The sequence below is a fragment of the Monodelphis domestica genome, chromosome 1 (genome assembly GCF_027887165.1).
Source record: "Monodelphis domestica isolate mMonDom1 chromosome 1, mMonDom1.pri, whole genome shotgun sequence".
Lineage (NCBI taxonomy): Eukaryota > Metazoa > Chordata > Mammalia > Didelphimorphia > Didelphidae > Monodelphis > Monodelphis domestica.
The window spans coordinates 485,565,823-485,578,375 of record NC_077227.1 but is presented as its reverse complement, the minus strand read 5'-3'; the positions used below and the strand labels follow the sequence as shown (position 1 = coordinate 485,578,375).

At 33.9% G+C, this 12,553-nt stretch overlaps 1 protein-coding gene across 6 annotated transcripts in view; it reads left to right on the top strand.

The window, feature by feature from the left end:
• The window catches only part of OSBPL2 (oxysterol binding protein like 2), a 145,792-nt gene that overhangs the window by 71,217 nt on the left and 62,022 nt on the right, over window positions 1–12,553 (top strand). For all 6 annotated transcript variants that reach the window (XM_007475614.3, XM_016427564.2, XM_016427565.2 and 3 more), the window contains one exon: window positions 7,024–7,194. In XM_007475614.3, coding sequence (XP_007475676.1) covers window positions 7,158–7,194 — 37 coding nt within the window. In that variant the 5' untranslated portion in view covers window positions 7,024–7,157. The remainder of the gene's footprint in view (window positions 1–7,023; window positions 7,195–12,553) is intronic.

Below are 12,553 nucleotides of genomic sequence, written 5' to 3'. Positions count from 1 at the left end.
CAAAGTTATGGTAGACAAGGTTATAATTTGTCAAAATTATGATAGCTCTGAACTCTTAGTGAGTTCACTCTCCTAGGCCAAAGATGGCTCCTGGCCTTTCACACAGACAGACTTTACTGGGTACTGGCAGTTCTCTTTACAGTCAGGGAAACCTCAGGACACAGGATCTCAAAGGAACTCCAGTAGATGAAAATGTGGAGACAAGGTTGACTGGATCTCAGGATAATAGGAAAGCAGGAACATCTGGAACCTTTGGCTTCTCAGGGACAGGTAGGCCAACTCCCACTAGGCTCAGACAAACCAAGCCACAGGAAGTAACCTCTCCAATCCCCTTGAAAGACAGGAACAACGGCTCTTCTCCTTTTGTCAGGTTTTATCCCTTCCCCAGGCTCTGGAATAGAGTCCATAAAAGTTCTGTGCGTGGGGCAAGACCCTCTTTGCAAACTCTTGTTTTGCTATTTCTTTTGCAAAGTCTTTCTTACAGTACTATTATGTCCACTTCTTTCCCACCTTTTTCTTTGTTTCCCTTTAGATTTTTGTCCTTTTGTTTCTTTAGATGAATTTCATTATTATTTTTTCTAGCTCTATAAAATAATCTTGTTTGGTGTGACACTGAATAAATAAATTAATTTAGGTATTGTCATTTTTATCACACTGGCATGACCTGCCCATCAGCAATTAATATTTTGTGATATGTCCTTTTTCTCTAGAGTTTTGTAGTTACATTCATGTAGTTCATGGATGTGTCTTGGAAGGTAGTCTCACAAATATTTTGTATACTATGAAGTTTGAATGGTATTTCTATCTCTTTTGCTAGTTTTGGTTCATAGTATACGAGAATGCTGATTTATTTTATAACCTGCAACTTGACTGATTTATTGTTTCAATTAATTTTTCACTTAATTTTCTCAGTGGTCTTTCTACTGCAGAATACATCAGATATAGTCTTGGGTTTTCAATATTATTAAATACAGTTTTTAAATTTTTTTGCTAAAAAACAAGATATGGGGTAGATGATAGTATTCCTTTTTAATGGATGAGAAAAATGATGCAGTTAAAGTTTTTTTACAGCATTGTAGAATTTGGAATAAAATCTGGATCTTCTGCTTCCCAAAAATGAGTACTGAGTTGGTAGAATATTTTTATTTTATTTTCCTATTTGTTTGTTTGTTTTCTATAAAGACTTTCAGAAAAATTAACTTTGATCAGAAAGATAAGATACTTTTTGATGAAAGCAGTTTCCTAAGACATATGTCTAAATATAAAGCAAAACCTATATGTGGTATAAGATATGAAGATCATAAAATCTGCCTTTGTGCTGTTCACTTTAACAAGTAACTTTCACTATTTTTTACACATTGACCTTCAAAGGTTATTATATAATAATGGTTCTTTGATTCATGTTTGTGTTATTTAGATTTGTGGAAAGTTAGACATGATTTCTTCCTTAAGTGATATTTGCTGTCTAAAGCAGTGTTTTTAAGCCTGTCACCTGATTCATGACATCTTTTATTCCAAGAAAAATCTCATAGAACTAGGTGACATTACAAGTTTAATATTATGAAAAGGGGATATATATATATATATATATTTGTCTTTGAACTTAAAACTTTTGTGAGACAGGTTAAAGTGGAGGAGAAAGGGACCGGACCTTTAATTCAATTGATTTAGGACTTCCCAGTGAAACCATGTTTACTGTGCACATTGGTTAACTGCTTCATAATTTCTAGTCTTGGGGAACTGAAATGTTAAGTGACTTGCCAACATCATACAAGTCTTTACAGAGACAAGACTTGATCCAAATCTTCTAGACCACGACAAGCTCTCTGCACCTCTCAACACTTAGAGCTGTAAAATTCTTGCTTTACATGCATGTTCTATTTTTCTTTTAGGGGAGGGGTTAAAATTGGGGCTATATCCAGGCTTTCGCCTAAGTACAAAGTTATAGGTTTTGCTCATTCTCTAAACATTTATTAAAGCTGATGATAGAGTATTGTACAAGCCTGATGCTTTTTATGCGTGGGGAGAAGGAAAGTGGCAAGGATATGAAGTTTTACTAGTCACGATCTGTACTCTCATGAAGTTTTAAATTTTGTTACTTTCATATATTTAAAATATCTAATTTTTTCATGATAGATATCCCATTCACTGATATGGATAAAACTAGTTAAAAAGAAATTATTACTCTTCTTTCAACCTGGTAATGAGCTTTTCCAGATTTATGCTTATCCTCAAACAATGTTCATGCAATCTATTACCAGTTCTATATTTGAAACCTTTCCAGTTGGTCAGTCTGGAAAGAACACTGACTCTGAAGTCAGAAGATTTGGGTTCAAATCCTGCCTCTGACACTAGTGGTATAAATATGGGTAAGTTTCTTAGGCTCCTTGGTACTCCCTTAGTTTCATCACAGTCAAACTGAGAGAGGTGAACTAGAAATAGAAAGCCTTTGAGTTCCTTCTAGCTTTTAGCTCTAGAGCTTGCATTGCATTGCAATGGTCTTTGAGAACTCAGATCACCTTCATACTGTAGTGGAGCATCAAAGCAGGACATTAATAGAGGGGAGTCAAAAACAGAGAATTAGAATAGACAATACAGTGCATATTAAGTCTTTTAGTGAGTTGCAAGACCAAGTTCTATGTGAAGACTTTTCATGGAGGAAATTTGTGAATTGGATTTTAATTGATAGAGTGAGCAGAAATTCAACAATTGAATAAGGAATGGAGAACAATTTATGTAGTTAATTATCTAGTTATCACACTGTCATAAAGACTTCTTGGGATAAAGGGTTTAAGGTAAATCCCTAGTTTTCATTTTCAGTTTTTTGTGACCTATCATTTCACTTGTATTGTGGCTATTTGTATGGAGTTGGCTATCATCAAATAGGACTGACTCATTTCATCTTTTAGAGAACTAGGTGGTAGATAGTTTTATTTGAAAATACCCATAAGCCAATACAAGGGATATACTGAGCATGTATTTCTAGAATGCTCTAGAAGTTTTAACTAAAGTGCTGGCATGTTGATTGTGATTGGAATTGTTTTATACTGACATTTTTTTGCTTATGATCATAGGTTTAGAGCTAGAGGAGACATTTTTAACTTCTCTCTGGCTCCTCCTTCCCCTTTCTGTCCCCCAACCTTCTCTTATTTCACAGATAAGGGTAAATAAATCAAAGCCCAGAGAGGTGAAATCTCACAGATAGGAAATAGCAGAGGCAGGATTTGAATACAGGTCTTCTGACTTGCAGTCTAATGTTCTTACCACACCACCACAACCACATTGAATGATTTCTCATAAGGACATCTTGTTAACTATGGATTGAGTATTGGACTCGAAGTTAGGAACCAGAGTATAAATACTACCCTAGGTGCTTATCAGCTATGTGACCATGGGCACATCTCTTAATCTCTTTTGGCCTCAAGTCCTCTCCTATAAAATGAGGCTAATAATAATTTTACAAGGTTGTTGTGAGGACCAAGTGAGATGATATAAGTAAATTACTATGAAAACCATAAAGTACTATATAAGTTCTTGCACTGACTGTAGTTATTTAGGTTCAACTTTTTCGAATGATACATTGAGAAGAAATAGCCTGAGCAGGACAGTTTGGTATAGTGAGAAAGTTTGTTATATTTGGTATTAAGAAGACCTGAGTTTAAATTGTATCTCAAGCACTTACTACTTGATCCTGGGTAAGACTGCACCTATATCACTGATTTGTTTTGTGAATCAAATGTAAAGCACTCTACAAACTTTAAAGCATTATAGAAATGTAGGTTTTATGTGAAGCTTTTTGCAAACCTTTAATCACTAAATAAATATATAGTAATTATTATCATATTACTTTAATATTTTTTTCTCTAGACCAGAGTTGAATTTTGCTACATGTTTTAGCTATTTCTGTATTGACATATTAAGACATTTTACACTGAAGAAGAAATAATAATAGTTTTATTTAAAATAAAAATATAATGAAAAGGGATAAGTATTTCTAAGGGCCTCTCTTTGGTATGATTATATGGCACTATTTTTATTGTTAAATAAACAACTGAACTTCTACAGTAATGAAGCACTTATATTCAACAAGCATTTATTAAGCACCAGTTATGTGCCACAAACTGTAATAAGCACTAAAAAAACAAAGACAGAATTGAAAGAGTCTTGCTCTGTAGGCAAAGCATTATATACAAATCAAATAATAAGGTAAGCGGAATGGGAAGTGATGGTAACTCAGAAAAACCTCTTGAAGAAGATAGTACTTAAAGTGAATCTTGAAGAAAGATAGGAATTCCAAGAGGTGGAACATTCTAGGAATAGGGGACAGCCAGGACAAAGGCATGGAGATAGGGAATTGAATGTCCAGGCCAGTGTGGCCAGACTATAGAGATTGAGAAAAGGGTATCATATGCAAGTGAACTGGAAAGATAGGAAGAGACCAGGTTTTGGAGAGCATGAATCTTTTTCTCTTTGTGTTATTTACAAATAAAAAAAATCATGGATTTATGACCTATCTAAAAGGACTACTGTAGTATAGCATAGCATTTTGTACAATGTTCCTTTGATTTTACTAATCATCCTTATGAAGAAGTCACATTAATTAGAACTGACTTCAGAGATGGTTGAATTGCCATGCTTCATTATAAGAAAATTATACCAAAATACCAAGTTCTTTTCAATGAATGACAAATAGAAATTAGATCATTAAAAACATTTTTAAAAACTTACTAAAGTCTTAAAATCAAAACTGTGTATTGGTTCCAAGGCGAAGGAGCAGTAAGAACTAGGCAGTGGGGGTAAGTGATTTATTTGCCCAGGGCTACACCGCTAAGAAGTATCTTAGGTCAGATCTGAACCCAGGACTATATGCCTGGCTCTTAGTCCACTGAACCACCTAGTTATCCCCAGAAATATATTTTTTTAATCTTTTAAAATTTTTTTTGTGGCATAATACCTGGAATATAGAACAAATATTCAGGTATCTTCTTAGTCTTGGAGAAATCTCCTATTACTCTGATGTACACTAGTAAGGAGAATGTGCATTTGATATATGTCCCTTTTTAGCCCTTTTTTAATCACTGAGTTTTTATTTAAATTTTATGTATTTGAAGCCTGAGGTAGGAGGACTATTTTGATATGAGTTTTTAATTTGGGAACAAAATAAACCAGAGAACCATGCTGATTTTCAGAGAAAAGGAGGTCAAACATTTTGGGATTTAGGTTGACCTTTAATTTTTAGTTTTTATAAGTTATAAAATTTCTGTCTTTGGGAGTTAACATAGGGAAACATCAATATAAGTGAATTATATTATAACACTAAGCAAACATAATTTGAGAGATTATTTTAAAAGTTATACTTAGGTTTAGGTTGACTTATTTTTTATTTATTTACAATTAATTTACAGCCTTTTTATTGTCCTCAAAATTGAAAACTAGATTAGAATGGATGAAATTTTAAAACACATTAAAACAAATTTCTGTTGCTATAGCAATAGTTATTTGTAATTTATAATAAAGGTTTGTAATATTTCCAGCTAACCTGATTATTGATGTAGTGTGGGTGACATTTGAGCAGTAACAAAGTCATTGTGAGTGTGTGTGTGTCAACATGATTTCATTAAGCATTTATTATGACCTAAGGTCATTTTCAGCTCCAAGATTTTGTGTTGAGTTGTGTTAGAATTTTAACACTTATATTGTATATATGGAATACAAATTGTTCATGTTTTTTCCCTAATTAACCATTCTTAATAAAATTCAAACTCTTCACTAGCATGTACTTGTTCATTTGTTTCAGTCATGTCAACTCTTTGTGAATCCATTTTTGAATTTTCTTGGCAAAGATACTGGAATGGTTTGCCATTTCTTTTTCCAGTTCATTTTACAGATAAGGAAACTGAGCCAAATAAGTGTCTTGTTCAGGGTTACAGAACTAGTAAGTCAGATTTGAACTCGGGAACTCATTTTGGTAGCTAAAACTCTTTTCTGAGTTTTCTGTAGCTGTGGCTTCTTGAGGGAGATGAAATGTGAGAGGAGAGGAGCAGTCCCTCCAGAGGAATTTGCAACCAATCATTAAATAAACCACAAAGGTTGCTTCCCTAGACAATGGTTGCCAGGACTAGGTTTAGAATCAAGGTTGGAGATCTGTGAAGTGCTACTGTTTCCAGGGCTCTTTTAACTCACCTGCCCCATGGATAGAAGATGGTTAGTGCTGTGGGTTGGTGGTGCTGATAGACTCCTTTTCTACAAGGAACAGTTTCCCCTCGATGGCTGCAAAGTCTGAGCCAAAAGCAAGGCTGTGGTCTGAGGGATCCTGCTATTCCTAGGACTTTTTAGGTTTCTACTCTATTTCCACCATTATCTGAAAGGTTGTGGTTTTTGTGGTTTGCACATGTCAAGTACATGTTATCATGACGTCACAAAGTCTTTCCTCATTCTTGTTAGTGCTGTTAGTACTTTCTCCATCATATGGCCCATATATTTACTTCTCTGAACTTATTTCCCCCAGTAAAATTAAATAAATTCCTTGAGGGCAGGAACTTTCTCTTCCTCCCTCCCTCTCTCTCTCTTTTTGAGGGTGATGAGTATTTGTGCCCTTGGTGCTAGCATTCAGAATATATATATTAATTTTTTAAATTCTTTCATCTTTTATATCTATAGCAATTAAAACAGTACCAATTCAGTAAGGTACTTAAGTATTTCCTTGAATTTGTAGTGCTCTTTGAGAATTTTCTAATATAACTATAGTTAAAGATTTTTTTTCAATTATTTTTGCATTTCATGATTGAACATTGACCTTTATATTGAACAAGTTTTCCCCATTTGGAAGGTATCAATTTATGAAGTAAAACAATTTATATTTTATTTTAATGCCTAGATATAAATGATATTATATTCAGAACACAAATTTGACTTTTTTCCTCAATATTCAAGAATAATGGATTGGAAAATGTTTTGTTTTTTAAAAGTATTTTTGAAATGTAGGAATTCAGAGAACTAATTCTGTCATAATGTTTCTCTTAGGTCTACAGTCTGTTGAACCTTTATGAATAAAAAATTCGCAGCATAAAATTATTTCTAACTATATGTAGTTTTAAGTACAATGATGCTATAGACAGCAACACACTGGGAAAGAAAAAAGGATTTACTACTGAAGGATGAATAATGAAGAAGAATTCTTTGATGCCGTTACAGGTGAGTAGGATAAGAAGCTAAACAATTTATTTTGAAGTTCTTGAATTCTGATAAATTTTTATTCTTAAATTTTATTCTGAAATTGACAAATACCAACAAACTAACATATTTATGTGTAAAGAAGAATAAGAAAGAGTATTGTATGTGAAACCATGGGTTTTTATTATATACAGTTTCTTTAAAAAAGTATATAATCAATTCAGCATATTAGGGTACCTGTAGGGTAAGATAGCTTTCTATACCAACTGAATGTACAAGTTTTTCCTTCTTTGAATCAATCCCAATGAGACTAAGGTGCAAACTTTGCCTACTATACTCTGCCTCCCTTCCCCTTCCACTGTAAAAAACCTTTCATACCTCTTTTATGTGAGATTATCTTCCTATGAAGGAATGTAAACAGTTTAACCTTATTGGATCCTTTATGATTTCTCTTTCCTGTTTACCTTTTTATGCTTCTCTTAAGTCTTGTATTTGAAAGTCAGATTTTCTATTTAGCTCTGGTCTTTTCACCAGGAATGTTTTAAAATCCTCTGTTTCATTAAATGTCAATTTTTTTTTCTAGTGAAGGATTATACTTCATTTTGATGTATGGTTCTTGATTATAATCCTAGCTTCTTTACCCTCCATAATATTCAGAACTCTCTGATACTTTAATGTAGAGGTTGCTAAAACTTTTTTGTGATCTTGACTATGACTCCATGATATTTAAATTGTTTCTGTTTGCTTGCAATATTTTCTTCTTGAACTAGGAGCCTTGGAAGTTTGGCAGGGGAAGATCTGTGGATTCTTTCAATTTCTGTTCCCCCCCCCCCCAAGTTCTAGGATATCAGGACAGTTTTTCTTGATAATTTCTTGAAATATGATGTCGATGGTTTTTTTTTTGATCATGGCTTTGGCAGTCCAGTAAATTTTAAGTGATCTTTCCTCAGTCTATTTTCCAGGTAAATTGTATTTCCATTGAGATGTTCATATTTTGTTCTTTTTTATTAAAGTTTTTGATTAATTTTTTATGTATCCTGGAGTTGTTAGCTTCTATTGCCCAATTTTAATTTTTGAGAAATAACTTTTTTCAGAGAGCTTTTGTATCTCCTTTTCCATTTGGCCAGTTCTGCTTTTTAAGAAGTTCTTTTCTTCAGTCAATTAAAAATATTTTTTTTTACCCCCAATCTGTTTTTTAAGGTATTTTCTTCACTATGTTTTCCTCTATCTTTTTGTGGGTCTGCTGCTCCAGAATTCATTTTGAGACATTATTTTAAAGTCACTGGTAGGGGAATTTGGGAGAGCTCTGGCAAGTCCCATATCTGTCCATAGCAACTAATGAAAAGAACTTTCCAAGAACTGGAAGATTTGTGGTCTATTTTGGGAAGGGATGAGTGAAACACATACCCTTGTGTTACTGAAGAAGTGTTATGTACAAAACTTTGTGCTAGAAGCAGAGGGAGATAAGTGGATGAGTAAGCTAACATTGACCTCAAGGAGTTTATAGTCTGTTTTGGAGGAATTACAAACTTTTAGACAAATAACTATAATACAATATAGGATGTGATCTAGAAGCTAGCTTTTGGGGATATATGGATATTTAGAATAAAGAATGTTCATCAATGCCTATTGTAGAAGAAAATGGAAGTACCTGGTACATGGTATTAGTTTACTGTAATTTTTAGGAAAACCCTTACTTTCTGTTTTAGAATCAATACTAATATTGGTTCCAAGGCAGAAGATTATAAGGGCTAGGAATTTAGGGTCAAGTGACTTGCCCAGGGTCACATAGTTCGGTTGTATCTGAGACCAGATTTGAATCCAGGATCTTAAGCTACTCTAGTTTACTGAAACTTAAGTTTTAGTAGAAAACAGTAATACTTTATAACCAATATAGTAGAAATAGTTCATGTGTGCCTAGCAAATACAAAAAAGAAGTCTGAGGTTGGATGTTGGAACAGATATGAAAGAACAACTTATTTTTGTATGATTAAATGTTTTTTTTTCCATTTTCCATTATTTTTCTATTATTTTATCTTGACTTTTGAGCAAGTTTTGTAATTTTTCCTAAAATATTAATATTTCATTGATTATTTCAGATTGTAGTTATAGTGTTTTTTGCACAGGATAAATTACATTGTAGTAAAGAAGAATTCTGTAATTGAATTTGTATTCATAATTCCCATTTTCTCTTCAAAACCCAGTACTTTATGTAACTGTAGCTATGACTTTTTGTAAAGGGTGAATATTATGGTTGAGACTGAAAAAATCTAAATTTAAGTGATCAGCAAGGGAAATCCCAAATAATAAAATACCCAAGTCAGCTGCCAAATTTTTATGGTGATTTAATTACAACAGGAGGAAGAAAATATTAGAGGGAGAGAGAGAGAGAGGGAGAGAAGGAAAGAGGGAGAGAAGGAAAGGAGTTTAACTCAGAACCACTCTGGTTCAGGATGAGCCAAAGCAGCCATTAAGGCCTTGGAAAGCCAAGGCAAAGAAAGGGATCAGTCCTTATCACTCACTTGACCGGTCTGAAGGAAAGCTGTCTCTGCGGGGCTCTTCCAAGCTCAAGCTCCAGGATTGAACTGAACTCTCTCCCTCTCCACAGGAAGTCATGAGAACTCCAGAGGCTGTTCTCTACCTTACTTCCTGAGTCTCACATGTGCCAATGGTGGCTCAAGCTTGACGTAAGACAGCCCAGAGGTCTGTCCTTTTTTTTTTGCACATGTCTGTTGAAGGCCATTTTCTCAGATAATTAAATCTTGAGTTTAATGCAGACCTTCCTAATCCTGTTAAACTAAGGGAGGAGAAATGTAGTTTCCAAGACCTGATTCTGTTATTCCAAGTATCTCTATTGTTATTGATCAGGAAATAGCTAAATCAGATCTTCTAAAGAATGGTCTGATTAGGGTGGAATAGTTTTGAAATTCACAATCCACCCTGAGGCCCAAGGAAGACTAGTCTCTCCGATGGATCTTGTAAACATACCAGCTATGAAATTACAATAGTTAAAGATAAAGGGAAAATAGGAGAGATAGAGAGAGACAACAAAACCAATGTTTTGTTGGGTGCATTTACAAAAGCCAATTAGGGGGCAGTCCCCTTTGGCTGAAGAGTGTACATTCAAAATAAATTCAATCAACCTTTCAGTTCAATCAACCACATCCCAAGGTTTATTCTTGATCTTGATGTAATGCAGGTTTTCTGGCATCTTTCTGCAATAGTCCATTCTCTGGATTTAGGAGTTAGCAAGCTTCTTCCTTGAGGATCTTTCCTGAACAAAAAAATTTCAAAATCTTGGATTTTTATTAAAATACAACCCCCCCCCCCGCCCCCGAAGTTGATGTTAAAAAAAAATCCAGTTCAGCTCAGGATGCATTCTTGAGTTATGGGGGTGTATGAGTCAGTTATTAAAAGAATTCAAAAACAATAAAAACAAAACAAACAAAAAACAAAACAAAAAATATATAAAGGGAAAAAATATGGAAGAAAGTTAAACTTTTGGAAGAAAGGGAAAAAAATTTCAAAATCAGAATCAAAATACCAAAATCTATGTATATAAAATGTTGAGTAAGCAAGAATAAATTCATAATAGGCCCTTGTACAGGTCCAATTTAAAGTAATTTTCTATCCCACAAGTCTGTAGGACAGAATACAGTAATATTTCACTTACCCATTGGCAGCCAAGACTACAGGAAGTTGCCATACTATAAGAAGGAAAGGAACTAGAATTCTATTTTGGTAGGGAAGCATCATTCCCTGGTCTGATTTTTAGTCATTCTCAGGGATATAGGGAGCCAGCATGATAGTCAAATTTTGGTATTTGTACGAGTACTTCATAAAGAGTGTAGATACAAGGTAGTCCTACAACTTAATGTATGTCAAGCATCACAACCTCGAGTCCACATTAGTATTTCCTGTGTGCTCTTTTGGCACTATTCAGGTTAAGTCTGTGCTCCTTGTTTTTATCCCATTTCCTTGGAATCAGACACAAACATTAATCATAGTCCTATGGTCCATTATAGTATCAGTTTTATCCCAAGGCAGGAAAAGAAATGATAGATATTTTCAAATTCTCATGAACCAGATTTTTAAATACTATATCTTTTATATTATCATTCTGAAATAATTATTGATCACAGGTGAATTGGACCCTCTGTGGTTTTTCTCAATATGATTCATAAACACACCACCTTAGACTGATTTCTTTCGGTATTTGCATTTTTATGTGGCCTTATTAAAGTCACTGTATTGGGTTTGTATTATTCTTTTCCTTTAACTCATTAGATGGAAATTTATTGACTTGTACTATCAGAAATCAAAGCCAGAAAGCTCTGAACTTTCTGTTTTGCTATTTCTTTTTATTTTTTAAACATGGACACTATTATAGGGAGGCAGCATGGTATAGTAGAAAGAACAATATGCAGTCAGGAGGGACTTTGGAACAAATCTCACCACTAATTAGCCTTACCTACTTAAGCTCACTGATCCTCAGATTTCTCATCTGTAAAATGGAAATGACGATATTTGTAGCACTTATCTCATAGGGTTGTTTTGATACTCTAATGAGAGAACATATCTAAGGTGCTTTGTGAACGTTAGAAAGCTATGTGAGTACCTATTATTATTCTATAAATAAATTATTGGTCATAATTTTCATTTGAGCTTGGTGTGATGGATAGAGATCTGGGTTGAAGTACTTCTGACCCATACTATACTGGCTATGTGACCCTTGGTGTTCTAGAGCAGGAAATTTTATAATTGTAAGTTGCAGAAAAAGTCTTTACCTGTACTGGTAGAGGGAGTTTACTTTCCTGAGAGTTCTGTACTCATGAAATCATAGTTCTGACCCTAAGGCCTATTTTTCATAATTTTAAAAATCAGAGTTCTTCACTGGTTCTAATCTTTTAAAATATGCTTCTAAGTAGGCTGTCTCAGTTTCTTGCCTTATTCTGACCATGGTGGTTGTCCTCATTTGAACTCCCATTGGGTATAGCTTTTGTTAGGTAATCACAGTTTTGGAATAAAGAATTATTATTAACATGTAATTAGCTTCACCATACCTGGTAGAATATTTTACTTTTTAAATAAAATCTTAGATCTGTAGTTTTCTTCTCTCCCAGTTATCTCCCCCAAAATTATATCCTTCCTTCAGCAAAATTCCCTTTCTGCTTAAGATTTCAGTAAGAATGTTGTATTTGGAGCCAGAGAACCTGAGTTCTGGAGTTGAAAAGGACTTTAGAGAGTCTTTAGAACAATTATCTCATTTTTCAAATTATTAAACTGAAGTCAATTGAATTAAATGTTCAGGTCATAAAAGTAGTATCATAGAATTTGAACTGGGCTTTACTCATCTGTAAAATGAAAGGTTTGGTAACTC